This window comes from Lithobates pipiens, unplaced genomic scaffold (assembly GCF_037356315.1).
Source record: "Lithobates pipiens isolate NorthernLeopardFrog02 unplaced genomic scaffold, aLitPip1_a1.2 Scaffold_22, whole genome shotgun sequence".
Lineage (NCBI taxonomy): Eukaryota > Metazoa > Chordata > Amphibia > Anura > Ranidae > Lithobates > Lithobates pipiens.
The window spans coordinates 268,906,686-268,931,984 of NW_027507784.1; the positions used below are offsets into that span (position 1 = coordinate 268,906,686).

General features: G+C 42.1%; 1 protein-coding gene across 3 annotated transcripts in view; it reads left to right on the plus strand.

Moving 5' to 3' along the window:
* The window catches only part of TRRAP (transformation/transcription domain associated protein), a 252,953-nt gene that overhangs the window by 201,699 nt on the left and 25,955 nt on the right, over positions 1-25,299 (plus strand). For all 3 annotated transcript variants that reach the window (XM_077449049.1, XM_077449048.1, XM_077449050.1), the window contains 5 exons: positions 2,431-2,632; positions 4,853-5,017; positions 17,171-17,261; positions 19,769-19,968; positions 21,216-21,477. In XM_077449049.1, the coding sequence (XP_077305175.1) occupies positions 2,431-2,632; positions 4,853-5,017; positions 17,171-17,261; positions 19,769-19,968; positions 21,216-21,477 (920 nt within the window). The remainder of the gene's footprint in view (positions 1-2,430; positions 2,633-4,852; positions 5,018-17,170; positions 17,262-19,768; positions 19,969-21,215; positions 21,478-25,299) is intronic.

The window sequence follows — 25,299 nt, forward strand, 5'->3', positions numbered from 1 at the left end:
TCACTGCATGCTCAGTGGTGGTGAAGGATCAAACGGTTTCTAAGGATTGACATACATGGTCGAATTTTGAAATAATTTTCTTTTGAAAATCAGAAAATTTGTGCGTTTTATGATCCGATGGACCAAACCTTCAATTTTACTTGATGCTACAGAAAAGAATTTTCGTGGCTGGGGGAATCTTCCTTTCCTTCTGGGAATTTTCTTTTCTTGCACATGTGCATTTCTTTTTCGATGACCTTTCTTGCACGATTCTACCATCATTGATTAGAAAATCATTTGTTTTTCAAAAAATTACAACATGTCAGATTACTCAAATTTGATGGCCGCATGAAAATCTGCTGTTGCTGCATCCCACAAATGGTGCAAAATATGAACGAAAATTCTTAGATAAAATTTTCTAAAAAAAAAAAAATTTTTTGAAATTCGACCCATGTATGGCCTACCTTAGAGATGCTTATCTATCAGATTTTTTCATGGCTGGTGGGAGTGAAACCTTTTGGCACTTTTTCTTCCTTTGAACAAAACATTTAAGTTGTTGGCAATAGATGGAACCCCTAAGCGCCAACCGTATGCATATATGCAGCCTCAGATTTAAGGGGTTTTACAAGGGGGTTGCCTCCCCCGGTACAATTTTTTAGATCGGGCAGTTGGCTTTTTCAGGGATAACAACTGATGCGGTTAAAAGCCGCTCGGCTGTTATCCAGAAGGAGCGAGCGGGGACGTACCCCCCCCCCCCCTTCCATCACTCTTTCCCTCTATCCTGACTATTCTCCCAGTTTCTGCCGCTGAAAAACACCCACAGCATGATGCTGCCACCACCATGCTTCACTGTAGGGATGTATTGGCCAGGTGATGAGTGGTACCTGGTTTCCCCCAGACATGACACTTGCCATTCAGGCCAAAGAATTCCATCTTTGTTTCATCAGACACGAGAATTTTGTTTCTCATGAGAGTCCTTCAGATACCAAACTCCAGATGGGCTGTCATGTGCCTTTTACTGAGGAGGGGCTTCCTGCTGCAGACATGGTTGTTCTTCTGGAAGGTTCTCCTCTCTCCAAAGGAAATGCTGGAGCTCTGTCAGAGTGACCATAGAGTTCTTGAGCACCTCCCTGACTAAGGCCCTTCTCCCCAGATCGCACATTTTGGCCAGACGGCGCACACTAGGAAGAATCCTGGTGGTTCCAAACTTCTTCCATTAATGGATGATGGAGGCCACTGTGCTCACTGGAACCTTCAATGCTGCAGAAATGTTTCTGTACCCTTCCCCAGATCTGTACCTCGATACAATCCTGTCTCGGTCTACAGACAATTCCTTGGACTATATGGCTTGGTTTGTGGTCTGACATGCACTTTTAACTGTGGGACCTTTATATAGACTGGTGTATGCCTTTCTAAATCATGTCCAATCAACTGAATTTACCACAGGTGGACTCCAATCAAGTTGTAGAAACATCTCAAGGATGCTCAGTGGAAACAGGATGCATCTGTGCTTGATTTTGAGTGTCATAGCAAAGGCTGTGAATACTTATGTACATGTGATTTTTTTTATTTTTATTTTTTTTAAATACATTTGCAAAGATTTCAAACTTCTATCACATTGTCATTATGTGGTATTGTTAGTGAAATTTTGAGGAAAACAAGGAATTTTATCCATTTTGGAAGAAGGCTGTAACATCTACACTACCTGCCTGGAGTTTGCATGTTCTCCCTGTGCCTGCATGGGTTTCCTCCGGGTACTCAAGTTTCCTCCCACACTCCAAAGACATGCAGGTAGCTTAATTGGCTTCTGTCCAAAATTGGCCCTAGTATATGAATGGGGACCTTGGATTGTGGGCTCCTTGAGGGTAGGGACCAATGTGAGTGTCCAATGTACAGCGATAGGAACAATTGTAAACACTCAGGTTGAACTGGATGGACTGGTGTCTTTATTCAACCTTACTAACTATGTAACTACAAAATGTGGAAAAAGGGAAGTGCTGTGCATACTTTCCGGATGCACTGTATATTATAGGGTTTGTCTTCAGGATTTCACTTTAGAGACCATATTGATATTTTATGTATTGTTTTATTAAAGGAGCGCTTTACATTTACCATTGTGTTTGTTTACCACAATCCTTCTCATAATAATTCTTCATTTAGAGAATAAATATGCAAATACATATTTGTGGAAATAATTAGTCAGGATTCATAAATGAGTTAGTAATGGTCCAATTAATCAGTTATAAATGTATGACGAACATTAAAACATTTCTTAGTACTCTTGGCCCCTTGATATAGCTGGAAGCGAATTAGTAATGCAGAGTTGTAATGATGTCTAAATGAGCCTGTATGCCTCCGACTGACTTGTGTGGGGTTTGTTTTAATGATAATCTGTCGGGTTTTATCACTTTATTTTAACTATGATGAGAAAATGTGCTTGTCTCTTACCAGGTCTGAAGATGCAAACAAGGCTTTTTCTGCTGCGGTGCAGATGCATGATGTCCTGGTTAAAGCATGGGCCATGTGGGGTGACTACCTAGAGAACATTTTTGTGAAAGAACGCCAGCTGCATCTGGGTGTGTCCGCTATTACCTGCTACCTCCATGCATGCCGCCATCAAAATGAGAGCAAGTCCAGGAAGTATTTGGCAAAGGTATGTGTTTGTGCCCAATTTTTTTCTTTTAATTGAACCTTATTCAGGTTGTAGAAAAACACCAGAGGGTTACGGAAATCGTAAACGAGACCTATTTGAACATATGCAAAACTGCAACTTGGACCCCCGTCCAACAAAATATGTGGATATAATATGTGGTGCAAAAAACCACAGTGTAACGTGCTATGGGCCTTATTTGACAATGCCCGTCTTTTTATAATTAAAATGACAAAGTAACACATATATTTAAAGTAGGTAAATGAAGCATGAAATGAGGCATGGAGGTAAAAAAACCTACTGTGAGCTGCTCCCCTCCCCCCCCCCCCCCAATACTCACCTGAGCCCCATCTTAATCCAGCCATGTGCTAGGGATCCTTGGGTGTCGCTCTCTCCTCATTGGCTGAGATACAGTAATGGGAGCCATTGGCGCCCACAGCTGTCAATCACAGCCAGTGAGTCAATGAGGAGAGAGCAGAGGGGCAGGGCCTGAGCCACGGCTCCATTTGTCTTATAGATGCATAGAGCAGGGCGTAGAAGCGAACACACACCAGTGCCCCCCAAGAAAGCACCTTGCTATTGGGGCACTGGTCATAGGTAGGGGTGCAACGGATCGTCACCGATCCGTCATCCGAACGGGTCAACCCGCTCGGATCGGCTCATGTCATGACGCCGGTTCCTCTCTCCCCTCTCTGTACTAACTTGTACAGTGGAGGGGAGAGATCCTGAGATGGAAGCAGTACCCTGCCAATACTCTGCAGTACCCCAATACTCTGCAGTACCCCAATACTCTGCAGTACCCCAATACTCTGCAGTACCCCAATACTCTGCAGTACCCCAATACTCTGCAGTACCCCAATACTCTAGCGGCACTCTGCGATACCCTGCCAATGCTCTGCGATACCCAGCCTTGCCCTGCCGTACTCAGCTATGCTCAGCCGTACCCAGCCATACTCAGCCAATATTACAGCGGGGGAGATTGTGGATATTACAGTGGGGACTATATGGTGGTGGAATTTTCACAGGTTTTTGCAAATTAAATTATTATCTGCTGATCCGAAAAATGATCCGATCCGTGAGTTTTTTGATCCGTTGCACCCCTAGTCATAGGGGAGGCGCCAGGAGCGCCAGCATGGGGACTCGAGAAGAAGACAAATGACAACTGCCCCAACCTATAATTGGCCTTAACAATAAACACATGGAAGGGCCATGCATGACAAAGAAAAATTCCCAGGTCAACGTACCAACCAGCCTGCAACAAACCAAATTGTTCTGTCTAATAGTTCACGCTAAAAACAGAGGTTTAGTTTACCTGCAGAGGCCACGACGAGGTACCCTAGTATTATCTGCATTCCTAACTCTAAGTTTTGAGAGCCTCCATAGTAGGAGCACAAAATATAGTATTGGATAGGTTAAGGGTGGATTTGCCTAGAGGGAGCCCACTCCTCCTCAAAGGCACACAGGAGCACCCTGCAAATAACACAGCACAGGTAAATATATAATTTTTGTTATTTTAAAACAAAAAAAAAAGACAACTTTTATTACTTTTAGGAAAAAAATAAGGTTTTCTTTCTGTAATAATGTTTTTTTTTTTTTTTTTTTTTTTTTTTTTTTTTTTTTTTTTTTAGCGCGGCCCTTTTTTTTTTTCTTTTTTTTTTATATTAATGGATGATAATTAAAAAAAAAATAAAAAAAACGGAAAGAATTGTTTTTAAAGTGCAATTCCAGGATCCAACTAAGCCTAAAACTGCCCCAGTGTGAAAGTACCCTTTAAAGTGAAGAATTCTTTACCATTGATTTAGCAGCACTTTTCGCCTGCTAGCGGGGCACTTTTTTTTAACCCCTGCTAGCGGCTGACTAAGGGGTTTAATGGCGCCTCTGTTGCGCTTTTTCAGGCGCTTCGGAAGTGCTGCCCATTTATTCCAATTGGCAGGGGCAGTTTAGGAGTGGTGTATACAGCGCTCCCGCACCGTCCCAAAGATGCTGCTTGCAGGACTTAACCCCGTCCCCCCCCGTCCCGCAAGTGCACCGCCCCAGTGTAAAAGCACTCGGGCTTTCACACTGGGGGGGCATGAGAGGTGGTTTTCATGTGCTATTTTTAGCACTAAAACACCTGAAAATTGCTTCTGTGTGAAAGTACACTTAGTGTAGGTGCACTACTACTTTTTTTTTTTTTTTTTCCCCCTCCGTGTAATTTACAATAAAAATATGTTCTGATTCCAGGTACTCTGGCTCCTGAGCTTTGACGATGACAAGAACACACTGGCAGATGCTGTAGACAAGTACTGCATTGGGGTTCCACCTATCCAGTGGTTGGCATGGATTCCACAACTTCTCACCTGTCTAGTTGGCTCAGAAGGCAAACTCCTCCTAAACCTCATCAGCCAGGTAAGCTTTGCTGCTCTTATATCAGTGCTTATATATAAATGATGTCATTAACCCCTGTTTTGGTAAAAAGAGAGCTCCCCCAAAGAAGGGAAAACGGCTTACCTCTGAATTCCTTATAGAGATGACAAAGACAATTTCTTTCTCCTACATTGAGGGTCCAATGAAGTCTTTTACCTTCAGGTTATACTGCTGCTTACAGGAGGATTGGACACTGGCAAACAAAAAAAAATTGTAGGCTAGCCCAGGGTAACCCCTCCAACTACCAGCATTCCAGGGACAAGGTGGTGGTGAGGCCTGGGACTTCCTTTTTGCTGAAGCCTGTTTCTGCCTTTTCGCTAGGACAACAGTCTTCCAATGCTCTCTCCAGCTTCATTACACCAGGAAATTTCCCTCCTTTGCCTGGATGTGGTTTGTGCTGTCTTTTAGCCATTATTTCTAATAGACTTGATTCCCTTTTAGTCACGGTCCTGTAAAGGTACACCAATTTCTCTTTCCATCATCTCCAGGTGGCTCAGACAGACCATGGTATAACAATATTGTTTTGACAATGAGGTTCCACCCTTTTCTGTCTAGGCATGCTTTGCTAGATCTATGAATGCTTTTAGGGCTTTTTGTCATCAGGCACCTGATTTCCCAGATTTGCAAGGCTGCCACCTGGTCTACTGTTCACATGTTCTCTAGGTGGACGTTGCTGCCCCATCTGATGATAGCTTCCCATGTAAGGTCTTTCAGGCAGTGCTTTGAGCTGCGGGCAGTCTGCAGTTCTCAGTTTTCTTGGGCCTGTTGGCATTTGTATCAGTCGTGGGGAAATAAGAGAAATCAAATTACATTGGGAAAAATGACACTTCTGCAGGAGTTCTGTGCAGGTATCCACAGTGCTCACCGTGTTACAAGGAAGCAATGTTCAGGAATCCCCAGTGCTCACCGTGTTAGGAGGAAGCAATGTTCAGGAATCCCCAGTGCTCACTGTGTTACGAGGAAGCAATGTTCAGGAATCCACAGTGCTCACCGTGTTAGGAGGAAGCAATGTTCAGGAATCCACAGTGCTCACCGTGTTAGGAGGAAGCAATGTTCAGGAATCCATAGTGCTCACCGTGTTATGAGGAAGCAATGTTCAGGAATCCCCAGTGCTCACCATGTTAGGAGGAAGCAATGTTCAGGAATCCACAGTGCTCACCATGTTATGAGGAAGCAATGTTCAGGAATCCCCAGTGCTCACCATGTTAGGAGGAAGCAATGTTCAGGAATCCACAGTGCTCACCATGTTATGAGGAAGCAATGTTCAGGAATCCACAGTGCTCACCGTGTTATGAGGAAGCAATGTTCAGGAATCCACAGTGCTCACCGTGTTATGAGGAAGCAATGTTCAGGAATCCACAGTGCTCACCGTGTTATGAGGAAGCAATGTTCAGGAATCCCCAGTGCTCACCATGTTAGGAGGAAGCAATGTTCAGGAATCCCCAGTGCTCACCATGTTAGGAGGAAGCAATGTTCAGGAATCCACAGTGCTCACCATGTTAGGAGGAAGCAATGTTCAGGAATCCCCAGTGCTCACCGTGTTACAAGGAAGAAATGATTTAACAGTTAAAAACCGTTTAAAAAAATCATAGCTGGCTGAGGCTTGAAATCAAAAGACATTTTTTAATATCAAATTACTCATGCTACAGTTGTATGTTCTGTACTTTTTTAAGTGAAAGTAGAGTTTACTGTTAATGAACAATTTTCTCAGCACGGTAGAAGCTGCAAGTCTCTATCAATAAATTATTTCCCTGTGTGTGTGGGGGTACGTTAACACAACCACTGTGCTGAGTTTTGCATGTGATCCTTCATATGACTCTTAAGGCTTAAAGCCATATATTTGTGTTTTGATAGCCCGAGATTATCTCTCAGCAGTGTTAATGCATTGCTTCGGGGAGGCCTCCGTTTCAGAGGCCCTAAACTGTTAAAGCTGTGTTTAAAAGCGCACTGTAAATAGATTTAAATAGTGGGTATATCTTATTATCGAGCTCATGCCCTGGCTAATTATTTCATAAAGGCAAATGGAAATGAGTAGCAATTGCCTCATATTTCACTATAATTGTTCTGTGCATTGAACAGAATACTAAAAAGTAGGAAATGGCTTCTGAAAATCCATTAATGCGCTCATGTTTGCGCAGTAAGTAACAAAATAAAAGGCGAATGAGAGCATTTATAGTGTTCTTGTTAATGTGAAAAGTTTTAGGTCATTACTAATAACATGTTAAAGGGGCTGTCTGCATTTTCTGAGATTTGTTCAATTACATCTTGATCTTTTGGCAAGTAAAGGTGACAAGTCCTTTAGGATACAAAACAGTTTCCCAGCGTTTAAATGTTCCTTCTGGGTGTGCAGCTTAAAGAAACACCAGGGTTGATTTAATAAATGCAAATAGATTGTTCACTTAGTAAGGAAAGTTGCGCTTTGCAAGGGAATTTTGCCCCAGAGCTTAGTAAATGTGGTAAATTTTCATCTTGCGAAGAATGCTACTCATGTGCAAGAAAAAAAAAGCATTTTCTTTTTGCACATTATTGAATGATGGAAGTCAGCAGAGCTTCACCTCATTCATTGAGCTCTGGGGGAAATTCCCTTGCAAGGTGTAACTTCCCTTGCAAATTGAACAGCATATTTGCCTTTAGTAAATCAGCCCCACTGTTACTTTGCCCATGAAGGACAAGATGACAGAATCTTCATGAAGGTTTTTCCAAGCACCTTATATTCGCCTATTACTGCTCCTTCCTTCTTTGCAGATGGCACTGAAGTCGGCCTTGTTATCAACTCGGGGAAGATGTGACATCCCTCTCCAGCAGTGGCGGCCCGTGCACTATGGGCGCACAGGCAGGAGGGTGTGGTACGTTTTGAAGCACCTGATTAGAGCCAGAGGCTCTAATAGGCTTCAAAATGGGGTGGGCTCAGGGTGCAGAGGGTGCGCCCTGATCCCACTCAATTGTGTGACCATAGCAAATTTCCGCTATTTTCACACTAACCTTCCTCCCCACCAATCAGGAGGCAGGACGTCAAACGCAGCCACTTGCCCAACAAATGTAGGCACAGGTGGCTGCTTTTGATGGGCACAATGGCTGCATTTAATAGGTACTGTGAGGCTGCAATTGATGGGGGAGGTTCAGTATTTTTCAGTCGTTCTCCCCCCATCCCCCCCCTTGACTGCTCTCCAGGTCAAGTGACTGGGACTAGTGATTGGCTGTCATGCCTGGCCACCATCACAGGTGAACAGGTCACAAGCTCCCCTTGTACCTGGAAGTGCAGTGTACTTTTGGCAGCTGCTGAGGAACAAGAACCTGTGAAAGAGAAGCAGGTGTGACCAATAATTAGGCTGAAGGTTTTCCTTTTGCAGAGACACTGTCACACTGCCTTGCATGGACAGAGTGACAGTGTTTTAAACTAGCATGTAAATATGAGGCGTACCATATTGGTCATTAAATACATAAGCTTTGCTTTACTACTTTGCAGTGCTGCACAATGATTATGCCCCTTCTCATAGTAAAAGTTTAAAGGTCTACTGACCTACTGGAAATAATGTGTTCCCCATGTTTGCTATCTTATCAGTTATTAAAACCTGTACCGAGAAAATAAGTAGACTGCCATTGCTGAGCTCTTGTTTTGAAAATGATAGTTGCCCGGCTGATATGCGGATCCAAAGACTTGAGTGCTCGAAATATGACAGTCTACTGACACACCTTGATTGTATAGCCACCTTACAATTGCAGTTGCATTCCTTTTTTTAATTAGAACTGAGCTCATCATTAGTTGTGGATTTGCCAGGCTATTGCATGGGCCTGATTGTCAAAAGTTTAGGTTGCACCCTTTCCAGTCACCACTTATTCTACCATCGCTATTTTCAAACAAGGCTTCGGTATCTGAGATGTACAAGACTGCCCTCTTGCCTTACTGTACCAACATGACTAGCTTAACTGATGTTAGTTTTGGCAACAAAAAATTCCAATTATGACCAGCCTGGTCATATCCTGCTTCGGGTGTCTTTTTTAGATATTTATTACTTTTACATCACTACCTTTTTTGAAAGCATTACTTTTCAGACAAGAAACGGGAAGTGGGCTGTATAAGGTATGTACTGGCAGAAAAAAAAGTTTTACTATCCAAAGTTAAAACAACAAGGGCCGAAGATTTAATAGATGGAAAGTTGAAAAAATTACTGAAGTTCGCTTTAACCACTTCCGGACCGACCACTGTCGGTACTTTAAAGGAGGATATTGTTATGGCAGCAGCTAGCTGCCATAACCCCGATTTCCTCTTCTTCAGCGAGCGGATTCGCCGCAAGATCACTTTTATCAGTGGCGGGAGCTCCGATCCTATCGCCTCCGCCGCTTAGTGGAGGCAGCGGCAGAGGCGATCGGATCCTTCCTATGGCTTGATGTTGAGACGAGTGAGTGGAAGATAGCTCCCACCCGTTTCCATATCATTGCAGAGCGACATCAAAAACTTTCACCCATAGCTCTTAAAGGGCCATTTTTATTTTTTTTATTGCATTTAAGTGTAAATATGAGATCTGAGGACTTTTTGACCCCAGATCTCATATTTAAGAGGACCTGTCATGCTTTTTTTCTATTACAAGGGATGTTTACGTTCTTTGTAATAGGAATAAAAGTGACACTTTTTTTTAAAACTGTATAAATAAAAAGTAAAAGGTAAAATAAATAAAAAAAATTTGTAACCACCCTCTGTCCCGTCAAGCTTGCGTGCAGGAGCGAGCGCATACGAAAACGGTGTTCAAACCACACATGTGAGGTATCACCACGATCGGTAGAGTGAGAGCAATCATTATAGCTCTAGACCTCCTCTGTAACTTAAAACATGCAACCTGTAGAATTTTTTTTTAACCATCACCTATGGGGATTTTTAAGGGTAAAAGTTTGTCGCCATTCCACGAGCGGGCGCAAACTTGAAGCGTGACATGTTGGGTATAAATTTGTCAGTCTGAGTACTTCCCGAGTCATCAAGCAGAAACAAATGCACAGGTAATAAAATTGAGGTAAAGTCCTGAAATAATACCAGTAAATGTACTACTCTCAGCAAATTGTATCTTTTAAGTGAAGCCTGGTTTCCTCTTTAGTTAATGTTCTTTTGAGTCCTGCATTTTTTTTTTTTTTTTTTATATCTTATTTTATATTATCATTTTTTGGTACCAAGGTAATGCTGAATTCTGTTGCTGGTTACAACAGAATTATGAACGGCTCTCTTAAACAACCTTTTAGCACCAAAGTCATGCATGCGTCTGCCTCTGCATTCACAGCACTGATTGCTTAAATCATAGTTGCTTCAATGTACTTGCCCTATGTACGCGCCATATTAACCAGCCAGCCTGTTATTTGTCTATTAAAGCTTTTGTATGTGCTTTATTAGAACAAACAGGAGCGTGTACAAGGTTAATTTTTATATTATTAGTTTACATTAATGGCATTCTACTATTTTCATGGTGACGATTTGTTCCTTTCCCCTAGAGTGAATAGAGAAACCGTACATTGAGTGAGAATCCTGCCCTTTTCATTATGCCATCGGTTGCCATGGAAACACTGTCCTTGTTATAAATTACATTCCTGTGTCCTGCCTCACAAGTGACATGATTTGTGCATATTTTATGAAGCCTTGTTAGGAGAATAGTGCTTATGATAAAACGTTCCACCACAAGGTGGTTTAACTTCCTCAGCATATGAGCAAGGTACGTTAACCCTTCTGTTGCCGGAGGGCTTGCATATCTATGCTGGGCAAGATTTCTGGAAGCGCAATTACATCTTACAGCATGTTTTGAGACAAAAGAAAGATGGCAGGTTTGCCATGTTTGTCTTGTTGACACTTGAATTAGAAGCTATTGAGGTTATACTGCTGCCTACAGGAGGATTTATACTCGGGCAAACAGAAAAACAGTGGCTACCCTGGTAACTCCTCCTATACTCCTAGCATGTCTCAGTTGTTGGTGTCCTAGGAGGATGGACATCTCTTCTCTGCTCTGTTAAAAAAAAAAAATAGCAAAAACGTTAGACTTTTCTTTTCAGTCAAGATTTCTCCACAAGCTGCTGAGCGGGTCTGTCTATGTAGATATCCAGATCTAATGCTTCTCAATGCTAGCTATGGAGGCCATACCCAGACCCAGCTGGTCTAGACGATTGCAAGGTAAGCCTGGACTGTGACCTTCGAGCACTACGGTCTACTTTGTACTGCCTTCTAGACCTTTTAGCCGCTGAACACTTCCCACATTCACAGACCTGGCACAGCCCCATGCGTGACCCTTGACTTTGTAGACCTACTTTGTGAGTAGGCCACATTGGCCAAGTATCGAGAGCTACCACGTTACTAGGGCCATTGGGCACTATTTAAAATCACCAAAGTCAGTTGATTGAAGGATAGAGGTAACATTGAGGGGTTGAGTGTGTCTGCTTGGTCTTGTGTTCGTACCACACTTTCTTTCCCACCATTCAGCATTGAGGAAGCAGCCTCAGTAAGAGATCTCCCTTCGTAGTTTGGATCTAGTTCATATTGTGTATGTTTTAAAGCTATGGCTTTTATTGGGAAGACTGACTGTCATCCTCGATAGTTCCAAAAAGGATGACCATCTTTTCTTTCCACCATTTCTCTGTAGTTCAGATAGATCATTGTTAATACTTATGGTCCTAAAGACTGGGTTCCACCCATTCCTGTGAAGGCACACTCTCCTAGATCTGAGTGCTGCTTGCACTTTTTGCCATTGGGCTACTGTTTCCTAGATTTGCAAGGCTGCAGCCTGGTCTTCAGGTCACACATTCTTGGAGTTTCACCAGGTGGGATGTTCGGGCCTCATCGGATGCCAGCTTCAGGCATAAGGTTCTATAGGTGGCTCTTTGAGCTGTAGTTTGTCCCTAGTTCTGTAATTTTCTTTTGGGCCTTTTAGTGTTTTATCATGGTTGCCCACCCTTCAAACTGTTTTTGGATGTCCCAACAGTGTCTACATTTCTGTCTCTCAGAAACAAAAAATTGAGTTTTGCAATTACTGAAAAAATGTATTTCTTTGAGTTCATTGACAGGTCCCACCCTCAGTGTCTGTGATTTATGGTTTTGTTACTGCCTTTCCACCAAACTAGTAATGCGGTGGCGTGCCACACAGTTTCTGTCTACAGCATATATTTCACTGGTATAAAAGGGTAGATTGTGTGTGTTCACCAGCACTTGTTTGGAGTTCTTTATGTGGACATTATGCACTGTTGAACTTTTAAATGATTCTTTGTGTTGTCACCACATTATCACATTTTGTGTCATTAGTGCACTAATGTGGTCTGTTTTAAATCTGCTGTGCTATAATTAAGACATTGGATTGTAAATACTTTGATTCTGTATTTTGGAGAAGTTAGGAAAAAGGTTCTTGTTTTATATTCACAAAGTGCCACAAATTTTTGTTCATATAGTATAATTATCTTGTATCGGGATATTCAGTTGACTGTTTTGGATTATGTGATCCGGGCACGTATTCATTTGCTCTTGTGTTGCCAGTGTCGAAATTATCCTGTAGGTGGCAGTATAAGCCTAACAGTCTCTGAATTCTGATGTCCCTCAATGAATGTAGTTTTACAGTAAGTACAAAACGAATATTTGTAGAATGGTAAGGACCTAGCCTCTTTTTGAGATTTATTTACAAGTTAAAAAGTTTTTTTGGTAGAAAATTACTTGGAACCCCCAAACATTATCAATTTTTTTCAAACACCCTAGAGAATAAAATGGCGGTCATTGCAATACTTTCTGTCACACCGTATTTGCGCAGTGGTCTTACAAGCGCACTTTTTTTGGGGAAAAAATACACTTTTTTTTTTTTTACTGATAAAATAAGACAACAGTAAAGTTAGCCTTTTTTTTTTTTCATGTTGTGAAAGATGTTATGCCAAGTAAATTGATACCCAACATGTCATGCTTCAAAATTGCACCCGCTCGTGGAATGGCGACAAACTTTTTTTTTTTTACCCTTAAAAAAACACTATAGGCCACATTTAAATTCTGCAGGTTGCATGTTTTATGTTAGAGGAGATCTAGGGCTAGAATTATTGCTCTCGCTCTACCTATTCAAGCATGCGTTCGCTTCTGCATGTGAGCTCGTCAGGACGTGGCACGTTTACATTTTTATTTTTTATTTATTTTTTATTTTTATTTTTTTCTTACATTGTTTAAAAAAAAAAAGTGTCTCTTTTATTCCAATGACATGCATGACAATATATATATTGTTACGTGCTTGTAAAGCATTGCACCCACAATAAGCAGATCATGGATGTAATGCCATGGTCCTATAGACTGTCGCTGTCTGCCGGTTACTCTGATACGGGCAGGCATGTGCACTCTGACAGGAAGATTTAATGAACTATTAGAGCATTCAACTGTGCCCTGGTGGTTCATTGAGAGCTACAAGCCGACAGCTACAAATGCTTGTAGTTTTCACATTCACAGAATACTGTGAGTGGATGATGCGTCCCCCCCCTTTTTTTTTTTCTTCTAGATTGTGACAGTGTGGGGGGGGGGGAGATCCCCACTCGCTGTCAAAACGTGGGATCAGGGGGTGCAAGGGCTGTGGAAAGTGGGAGCCATTACCAGAACAGACAATGGGGACACTTGCTATTGGTAACAACCATATAAAATGAGATTGTCCTTGTCATTGTCCTTGTCTTTTTCCTCTTGTGTCTGCAGTACAGTAAGGCTGGCCATGCATTATACAATTTTTCTTATTCATTTTCCTTTAGATTTACTACCTTCAACTATGTAGTGCAGGGGCCTGTCTGATTGCATACAAACTGAAAGTGTTTAGGTATGACCTCCTATTATACGGTTTTGGTAAATCTAAAAGAAAATTGTATAATGTATGGCCAGCCAAATGGCAGGAATACACAATAAGAAAATCGGGCGCGAATTTCCATTCTGCACACGATTGGCCGATGCCCAGCAAGTAATACCCGATATCTATATTGTGAGCGAAAAAGACCGATTGGAAAAATTGTGTTGTATCATTTGCGAATGATCGATATTCCATTTCGTTGGTCTGAAGGTCATCTGTAAAACATCTCTTCAATATTATCATGCATGACCATAGTAGATGACCCCACTTGTACGTGAGACGTCAAGGCTACCTATGAAATCATTTGCTCTTTTAAAGATTTTTTTTTTATTGGTTAATGATGGCTACGATTCCGACCAACGGATGTGGTTTCATTGGTTGGTGGTCGAGCGATCAGTACATTTTCTAACTGTGTATTCCTGCTTTAAGTAAAATAATCTTTTGAGTGGGACACAGATGACAAAAATAATTTGGTTTTAACCCTTCCTTAATATATTCTTCTAGATTGTAAGCTCTAACGAGCAGGGCCCTCTGATCCCTCCTGTATTGATTTGTATTGTAAGTGTACCGTCTGCCCTCATGTTGTAAAGTGTTGGTGCTATATAAATCCAGTATAATAATAATCAAATTTTGGGTTTAGTTGCAGCTTGAAAATTCATTGTAGCTGTTTTTTTATTTTTTATTTATTTGGACAAGTGATAATTGTTTGCTTTCAGACCCTCCATTATATGTAGTTGAAAACCTGTATGTAAGGTAAAAAGTGCAGTGCTTTTGCCTCCTTTCCAGTTTTACAATTGTCTGTTTGCTGTGTTAGCTGCTTTTTCCTAGGGCGCAGTGTTCCTAGGGCGCAGCGCGGTATTAAATCTGCACTTTCATTTTGAAAACCTGTATGTAGCCTTGAGGATGCAATGTTTTACACAACTGTGAAAATGGCCTTAGTGTTTTTTTGCAGAGCAGTTAAGATTAAACTGGTGAACATGCGCATTCTTCAGCTGCCTTGCAGATGCCATGTCTTATAAATAAGCATTTACAGTGTAAACTAAAATAAATAGTAGCGCAAAACAGTATAAATAAACCCAGTGACAGGTAATAGTGATCAACACTAATATATAAACAACTAATAATAAAGTTATATAATATTATTATATATAATTTATAATTATAATAATAATAATTATTATTTATTTAATTAAACATTATGTAGTTACAATTTACCTCCACTATCCAATTGCTTCATTCAAAGTCCCAAACTACCCTTTAGTTTTTATTCATTATCAGGATGGAAGCACCATGAGGTGCTTCATTTAAAGTCTAAATTCCCCTTCTCTCTTGCACTAACAATAAAGTTTGTGCAAAAATAGTCCATAAATGAGACTGGATTGTCTCACAAGGAAAGCTGAATATATCCTGATGTGAGATCTTCAGAAGTTTCATCACACCATGTGCATTCAGTGTTCCCACTCCCTTGGTTAAAAACTCACCAAATGACGATGCCTTGCACCCTTATGCTTGGCAAAATGGCATCAACCCTTACAGGGTTAGATATCCACTGATGTCCAGATGTGTGTGGTATTCACAGTGGTAAATGGAACTAGTATATCAATTTAAAGTGGAGTTCCACCCGCAAATTTTTAATTTAAAAAAAATATATATCTGTTACTATTATATTATGATGTTTTAGCATTGGTTCGTGTGGTAAATATTGCCGCTTTAGTTAGTTTTAAAAATAAAAACGTACCTAATATTCCTTATGCTCGGGCGTTCCCATCTTGCTTGTGGGCAGGCGAAGCCCACAAGCATAAACTTCCAGGTTTCCGTGCTGCTGAATAACCAGCATGCAGCGCCCGTTCTCACGCATGCACAGTAAGGTCATTTAGCTGCGATTGTAGCTCGGCGCTGCCCACTGAGTCCTGGGAAATGATGACACACATCTCCCAGGAGCATTAGCGAGCACGGGCGCCAAGGGAAATTAAGTCAGGAGCTGCAGAGAGGAAGGGGACAGATTACAAGGGACCCCATAGCAACAGCCCAGAACAAGTATGTAAACAAAAATTATTTTTTTCTGATGCTTTTTCCTGTTGATTACTGTAAAGTAAATTTTTGGGTGGAACTCCGCTTTAAGGATAGGCAGATCATTCTGTGTGTGATCCAAATATAACTGGTCACACCCTTTTACGACTTTTTTCTTTTTTTCTTTTTGTGTTTCAGGGTTTTGTTTATTTCTATTTTTTTATTTTGAAGATGCAATTTTCCTTCCTTTCCACTGAATTAGTGAATTGTTTCTATCTATTTGATCATCTCTCCTTTAAAAAAAACTCTAGCTTCCAAAGGTCTGTCTGTATCTGATATATCTGTTTTGTATTTTGATGCATTCCACTAAATAAAGAATTGGAAAAATAAAAATAAAAAATCTAGTGTATAATTTACTGATCAAGTATAGTTATTAGGGATGCAATATTACACCACATACCTTGCAACCCAGTTGAATAAAGACCTTTTCCACCACTTAGTACTTTCACCAAGGTTGCAATAAGCGTGGCTTAAATCTCTCATAGAGATGTCATATTTTTCTTTCAAAGGCAAAATGTTGTATTCCTTATTTGTCCCCGAGTAGTCAGACACTGTGGTAAGAGCGGTTTCTTTTTACACTAAAGATATTTTCCGCCTTTGGTGATTCAGTTATACGGAGTAAGGTTACCCTCTAATGGGCACTGCCAACGTGCACCCTGGGTACTCTGGGAATTGTGGCCTCATTTATAGACTTGCTGGTGTCATTATGCCTGCTGTTTTTTCTTCAGCAGGTTGCTGCTATCTTGCTGTGCTGATCAGATTATGCTGCCTCTTGATTTTATACGGAAAGATGATCGAAGGAATGTTCTTTAATTGACCCTTAGCAAAAGGTGTTAAGAAAAAAGTGCTGACAAGGCCGACTGGACACAGTTTCAGTTTGCCATGCTGAGACATGACATTGGCCAACAGTTCTATTCAACAAGCTCAGTAATGATGGCTGTGTTTTCAATCTGTGATGAAGGCTTATATATTTTTAATCCATTATTTAATTTTTTTTTCTACATTCTACAAAATGTTTCACATTTTAAGTGCAATTTTGACAAACCAGGTTTCTCGTACAATGTCATTTATTGTGACCCCTCTGCCTAGCTCAGTTTGAATTGCCAAGAACTGGCATGGTGGCTTAAACAGGCCATAATACTTCAGGAAGCCATCATCATTTATTGTAGGAAGCACATACAGGCAAGGTTTCTTTCCACTTCAGAGTAGAAATAGCAGTAAAGTCTGTTCTCTTTTTCTTGCTCAGGTTGGCAGAGTTTATCCTCAAGCTGTGTATTTTCCCATCCGGACCCTTTATTTAACGCTGAAGATCGAGCAGAGGGAGCGTTACAAGAGCGGTGAGTCTCACGCTTAAGAGAATCAAATCTCTTGATTTTTACACATTTATTGCACCAGGGAAGGAAGTAATTTCATGGTTCCTTTTTGTGTGCTGACACAGCGTAAGGGAGAAAAGACTCGAAAATATGGCTTGCCACTAACTAAACATTTTTCTTCTGTAGCTTCTGAGCAGGTTTGATATAAAATGGTCACAGAGTCTACCTCGCATTAGAAAACAATTTAATGCTGGCTTGTACTTTCCTGCACATTGAGATTCTTCACTACTTCGTTTTTTCATACTCACCTTGCACATGAATCTAGTCTTGCCTCTAATTTCTCAGTGCTCTCGGCATTATATATATATATATATATATATATATATATATATATATATATATATATATATATATATATATATATATATATATATATATAATATTTATATTCACACACACTGTGTTTGTGCATGCATATGTATGTACTTACAGTGTGTGTGTGTGTGTGTGTGTGTGTGTATATATATATATATATATATATATATATATATATATATATATAGAATGTCGCTGGGGGGGCTTTTGGGGCTACAGCCCTGAATCTGGGGCCCTGAGTCTCTGCAGGGGAGCCTTGCTGGGGACCCTGATGCAAGGGGGATGGCTCTCTGGGGACTCTGATGCACGGGGGAGGCTCTCTGTGGACTCTGATTTAAGTGGGGGGCTCTCTGTGCACCCTGATGTAAGTGGGGGGCTCTCTGATGCACAGGGGAGGCTCTCTGGGGACCCTAATGTAAGGGGGGCTCTCTGGGGACCTTGATGTAAGGGGGGGGGCTCTCTGGGGGCCCTGATGTAAGAAGGAGGCTCTCTGGGGGCCCTGATGTAAGTGGGGGGGCTCTCTGGGGACCTTGATGTAAGGAGGAGGCTTTCTGGGGGCCCTGATGTAAGGAGTAGGCTCTCTGGGGACCTTGATGTGAGGAGGAGGCTCTCTGGGGGCCCTGATGTAAGTGGGGGGGCTCTCTGGGGGCCCTGATGTAAGTGGGGGGGCTCTCTGGGGGCCCTCATGTAAGTGGGGGGGCTCTCTGGGGACCTTGATGTAAGGGGGGCTCTCTGTGGACCCTGATGTAAGTGGGGGGCTCTCTGTGGACCCTGATGTAAGTGGGGGGCTCTCTGATGCACAGGGGAGGCTCTCTGGGGACCCTAATGTAAGGGGGGCTCTCTGGGGCCCTGATGTAAGTGGGGTGGGCTCTCTGGGGACCTTGATGTAAGGAGGAGGCTCTCTGGGGACCTTGATGTAAGGGGGGGCTATATATATATATATATATATATATATATATATATATATATATATATATATATATACATATATACACACGCATATTTTGTATGTTACTGTATATACATGTGTATGCCCACCCAAGCGTATGACTTTCTTTACTACGCTACTCTAGCCCCAGATCTTTTGTAATGTGTATGTTTTTATTTTTTATAAATTTCAGAGGTTAGGATGTCTGCCATTTGTCATGTCATCAGTGGGACCCACCTTTCTTTAAGTGCCACTAGATATTTCAGTAGAGTAATGGAACATTAAAGTGGTTGTAAACCTCAAACATGAAATATGAACAAAGCATATCCTTCTATGGTGTGCACATTTCTCAACTCAGAGCACCAAGTGTTATTTTTGTCTGCTGCTTCATTGCTCTATCAGCAAGAATCACTTCTGACAAGTTCCTGACATAAAGAGAGAAATGGTTACAGGAAGGAACGTCAACTCGCAGCCTGTGATTGACAGCCTCAGCTCTGTTCCTGTGTGCCCCTTCCCTCCAATCAGCTGTCAGAGCTGTCCTCATTGAGCTCTGCAGACCTACCTTCAGCTCTCCGCCCTCTTTTTTCTGACGGCTCATACAAGTTTTGACTTTAAACTCTGGACTTTGGCTGAAGAGAAGCGAAGGCTGCAGATAAACAGGTACAGATTTTGTGTCTGTGGATGTTTCATCTCTGCATCACCTGAGACCAGTCACTTCACTGAGTATATGTAAAGGTTTACAACCACTAAGTCTTAAGCGAGCTAAAGTGATGCATCTATTATGTTCGTTATTTCATGCTCCATTAGCGATATTTGACAGCTGCCTAAAATCAGAATCCATCCAATCCCGTGACAATATGTTAAAATGTTGCCGTCTGTCTCCAAGCCCTTTTCTGCGTGTGATCTAAAATGGACCAGTCATGAGTGGGTACCTGGAATAATCTGAGTCTCACTTCTCACAGTTTAATGATAATTCAGCTTTACAGGTAGACAATAACAATTTGCCCCATTATTTAGTCTGGGTTCTTTCTGAAGTGATAGTTCCTAAAGTTTCATGTAAACCCTACAGAGTCCTGGCTGATGTAATCTCTTAAATGATGCAAGGATTAAACTGTGGCACCCAAAAATTCTTCAAATACACTAACAGAAAAATAAAAAGAAGTAAAGCGGCAAGTAGCTGGTGTAATATTATCACTTTTAATGGCTTGATTGTGTTATTGCCTTACAGACTCTGGACAGCACCAGCCAAGTTCAGTCGGCACCCAGTCACATTCCGCTTCTGACCCCGGACCAATCAGAGCCACAGCGCCCATGTGGAGGTGCAGCAGAATCATGCACATGCAACGGGAGCTGCACCCCACTTTGTTGTCATCACTGGAGGGCATCGTGGACCAGATGGTTTGGTTCAGAGAGAACTGGCATGAAGAGGCAAGTGCAGTGTGGAAGTCTACGTTCACCTACAGGGTCATGCCTCCAACACAATTTGTGCAGGAAATGTGCCTTAAAGCAAAACACCTTCAAAGATGTCCGGCCTATTATCGTACTATTTTCAGAACGGCGAACCTCATTCTGATGAGCTTTGCTTCAGAGTGATGATACCCTCCTAAGTGAACTGCTTTGTAATAGGCCTTGTTTATAAGGAGCCTGACCACCAACATTGCGCCAGGGCTTGTCTACAGGCCATCCTACCGAATCCGCACACTGGCCACCTCACCTGTACACACTCAGCCCCCCCCCCCCAATCCTGTATATTTGTCGGGGGGCCCCCCTAATCCTGTATATTTGTCGCCCCCCCCTCTCAATCCTGTATATTTGTCGCCCCCCCCCTCTCAATCCTGTATATTTGTCCCCCCCCCCCCTCTCAATCCTGTATATTTGTTGCCCCCCCCATCCTGTAGATTTGTCAGCCCCCCCTTAATCCTGTATATTTGTCAGCCCCCTCCCTCATACAGGTATATATGTCAGCAGCCCCTCTCACACACCTGTATATATTCTCTCTCTCTCTCCCTCCCTCTCTCCTGGGTAGCAGGATGCAACTAATCAAGCTAATGGATATTATGAGATCTTTCTAGCCCTAGAAGGGCCTTAATTATTACATGTAAAGCCCAAATCCCAGAAACTTTAAAATCCTTCCTTGCAGTGGGGCTGTGCCTCCCTCTCCCCCCGTTAGAGCTTGGGGGCATGGAAATATAAATTTACTTAATCCACCAGACTCCGCAGTGCCTTCTCCCCCATCCCTCAGTAGACTAAGGTCCTGATGCCATCAAGACCAATGCGGACACTGAGGGGCAGTCTGCTGCCAGAGCATAGAATCTGTTTGCCAGGGAGTGGAGGATCAGGTAAGTAAAAGCACTTTTATTCCCTCCTAGACCTAAACAAGCAGGTAACCCTTGCAGTGCTGGTACAGCCCCACTGAAGGGAAGAGTGTTCAGAACGCCTGGATTAGAGAATTCTAATGAACATCTGTTTGAATTCTTAATATTTTGGCTGTATAATTAATAATAAAAAAAAAAAATGTGTGTGTATGTGTGTATGTGTATATATATATATATATATATATATATATATATATATATATATATATATATATATATATATATATATATATATATATATATATATAAAATTTATTTGAGATTCTATTTAATGTGTTCCTTACATGGTGACTATTACAGGTCCTGCGACAACTGCAACAAGGACTTGCCAAGTGTTACTCTGTGGCCTTTGAGAAAAGCGGAGCAGTTTCTGATGCTAAAATCACCCCCCATACCCTGAACTTTGTGAAAAAGCTGGTGAGCACATTTGGGGTAGGACTGGAGAACGTCTCCAATGTGTCCACCATGTTTTCCAGTGCTGCCTCTGAGTCACTGGCCAGGAGGGCCCAAGCTACAGCACAAGACCCAGTCTTCCAGAAGCTAAAGAGCCAGTTCACCACAGGTACCGTATTTAATTTTTTTTTTCTGCTGTTCCACTATATATTAAGTTGCCTTCTGCTTTTTTTTTTTTTTTTTTTTTTTTTTTTGTTTAATACTTCAGATAACAAATATGTTAAATGCTGGCAGTGTGACTTGATGCATATCTGAGCCTTTTCCATTCAGAGCAAAGCAGCAGGTTTACTTTAGCCCTCTCATCCTCAGCAGCTCATACTTACCTTGTTCTCTCTCCTGCTGCTCCATTTGGTGCCAGGACCCAAAAGAAAATACCCACTAATCTATAAGGAGAAGAATGTGAGGGTGCTGGGGCAATCATTGTCGATTGAAGAGTTCATAGCACTGTCTATGGTTCACCTCTAACTTGTAGCTTACACAGGGCTTTTGTTTGCCCTTGACAGCTAAACAGAGTGGCATAGGAGCAAAAGGGCAGTATATGCTGCTGGGAGTTCATCTTTAAAGTGACCCTATTGTGTTACCTTGCATGGGCAAATCAGAAGTAAATTTAAGTCCTTGAATTTAAATTTTCAAAATGAACATTGCTTTAAAGAACTTGGCTAAACACTGGGGCAGATTTAATAAAACCGGAGAGTGCAAAATCCGATGCAACTTTGCATAGAAATCGGTCAGCTTCCAGTTTTTTTTTTTTGTTGGGGGTTTTTTTTTTTTTTTTTTTTTCAAAGCTTAATTGAACAATCTGAAGTTAGAAGCTGATTGGATACCATGCACAGCTGCACCAGATTTTGCATTCTCCAGTTTTAGTAAATGACCCCCATTTGCATCTATGCGCCCATGTGCATCATGTGCCCCCATAGCTTACCCATACTGCGGTTTCAGGAATACTAAAGTTCACGGAGTTGAAAGACACTTGGAGCTCATTTACACTTGCTTTGGCTTCAACGCACATTAACGGCTAGTTTACACTTGCCTAAAAACAAGTCTCCGGACAGGTTTTGTTAAAGCTCTCTGAACACGGGCGGCACAGTGGTGTAGTGGTTAGCACTCTCACCTAGCAGTAAGAACGTCACTGGTTCAAATCCCAACCACGACACTACCTGCCTGGAGTTTGCATGTTCTCCCTGTGCCTGCGTGGGTTTCCTCCAGGTACTCCGGTTTCCTCCCACAATCCAAAGACATGCAGGTAGGTTAATTGGCTTCTGTCCAAAATTGGCCCTAGTATATGAATGCAGACCTTGGATTGTGGACTCCTTGAGGGTAGGGACCGATGTGGGTGTAGCAATGTACAGGGAAAGGGACCATTGTAGACACTCACTCAGGTTGAACTGGATGGACTGGTGTCTTTATTCAACCTAACTAACTATGAAACACCGGTCAAACCCCCTGTCATTTAGACAGGGGGTTTAGCGCAAAAATAGTGCCTGAAAAGCGCCTCTCAAGCCTCCCCAGTGTGATAGCCTGAGTGCTTTTACACTGGGGGAGGTGCTCTTGTAGGGCGGGAAAAAAAAGTCCTGCAAGCAGCATCTTTGGGGCAGTATGGGAGGGGTGTATGCAGCCCTCCTAAACTGCCCCGCCATTAAAATCAATGGGCAGTACTGTCAGAGCACTTTGCAGGTGCTTTTAACCCTTGTTAACCCTTTCTTTGGGGTTAAAATCACCTCGCTCCCACCGCACGGTGCTGGTAAAGCCCTGCTAACGCGGCCCTGCACCCCAGTGTGACGGGGCTCTAAAAACTAGCTTACAGTCCTGTTTACACTTTGCTTTGGCTTTGCTTCAATAATTTTATACCCTACGTAGCTTTAGTGGTGCTTTAAATCTTCTTCAAAGCCTCCATAGAAGTCTAATGCAAAACTCGCTTGAAGCCCCATCGAAGCACCAAGAAAAAGCAAAGTATAGACAGGACTGTAAGCTAACCATTTTATTTAGTGACAGGAGCTTTGATTGGCATTCAGAGAGCTTTAACAAAGCGTGTCCTAAGCCATGTTTTGAAGCAAGTGTAAACTAGCCTGTCTACTGTTTGGGTCCCATAACTCCAACCATCATACACATGCTGACGTGTTTAGCCAAGCCACCTCAGTATGTCAACAGTTGCAGGCAGTAGATATATTTTTATTTAGAACCAAGTTCTATGCCATGTATTTATTTTGGTATATGGATCAATGTATTCTGTTGCACCAGCCTGCATTAGGTAGTGCCCATGTAAACAGAGGGCATTTTGCTAGAGAACTCCAATTTCTGCAGCCCTTCATAGCATCTCTACTTAAATTGAGTGGAATGAAAATGAGACTTGGGCACTGCAGGGACACAGTGAGGCAAATTGGTCTTGTCTGTATGTGGTCATGTCTATAGCAACCCGTCATTTTCTTCCAGGCACTCTCTCTTACATGAGTTCCAGAGCCCCGCGGTTTGAAAAGGGGTCTATGTAATAGATTGAGCTTTGGTGGTCTTTAGCGTATCTTTTCTCTTGATGATAAATACATCTGCAAGTGTGCTCTATATCAAACTGTCACATAGTCAAGGTCAGCACCTCCTTTTAGTATATCTAGTAGTGCGCCGGTCTCTCCTGCTTTGTTGTGACTGTAATTAGGAAATTGGCTGATGGGACTCGCATGAAAGTAGCTTCCAGCTTTAAATATGACCTATATTTCTCACACCCAATAAGCTCTCTGTGATGCAGTCTGTGTGGCACTGCAGTTGCATGACAGTAGATAATGGAAGATGTGAACCATGTGATTAAATTTAATGGATGAAGGCCAGCAGGCTAAAAGGCAGCAGTGGATTCTTTCAGTCCCGGTGATTGTTTGCACACTATCAGAAATTCAATTGCAGTTAATGCTCTGATATATTTTTTTGTCTTCTTTCTGTTTAATTCTCTTTCACAATAGAGAATGACTGGGAGGAAGACTCACTTTATTAACCTTAGAAGATCTTTTTATGTATTTAAAATCTTTTCTTGACTCCTAGATGAGAAGGAACGCTGTGATTTGGTTAGTGGACACAGGGGGAATGTCACATATGAAAGGGGCTGTCATTTCCCAGAACTATAAATTATCAGAAGATTTTCATTCATAGAGCAGAACCGCTTTTCAGTAATCAAGGAGTCTTTTCAGCGTAGCAGTCCAGCAACTCTCTGATGCCTGGTAGATATTTGGCACAAGGTGCTTCCACTCTTAGAAGCTGGGTTAGCAGGTTTTTAATATCCTAAAGTGGAACTCACACTAAACCATTTTTAAAGTAATATTAAAGTCCTTTTTTTTTTTAAATATTTATATAATTATAATTATTTTATAACAAACATGCTATGCAAAACCACGGTACAGATCAGCCCAGATCCTCCTCTTCTCCAGTCCCTCGCCAGCATTCCTGTCCCCTCCCTCCTGCCGAGTGCCCCCACAGCAAGCAGCTTGCTATGGGGGCACCGAAGCCATACTGCTGCTCTGTTTGTCCGTTCAGACACAGACCCGCCCCCTCTCTCTCCTCATTGGCTCACTGGCTTTGACAGCGGCGGGAGAGAGTCCCGGACAGCCAAGGCTCTCGTGCAACATCGCTGGATCGAGATGGGGTTCAGGTAAGGGCTGCTGCACACAGCAGTTTTTTTTAACTTAATGCATAGAATGCATTAAGATAAAAAAAACCTTCTGCCTTTAAAATCATTTTAAAGGGGTTATAAAGTCAGAATGTTGTTTTTTTATCTTAATGCTTTCTATGCATTACGATAAAAAAAAACACCTGTGTGCAGCAGCCCTTACCTGAGCCCCATCTCGATCCAGCGATGTTGTGCGAGAGCGTTGCCTGTCTGGGACTCTCCCTCCTGATTGGCTGAGACACAGCAGCAGGCGACATTGCCTCCCACTGCTGTCGAAGTCAGTGA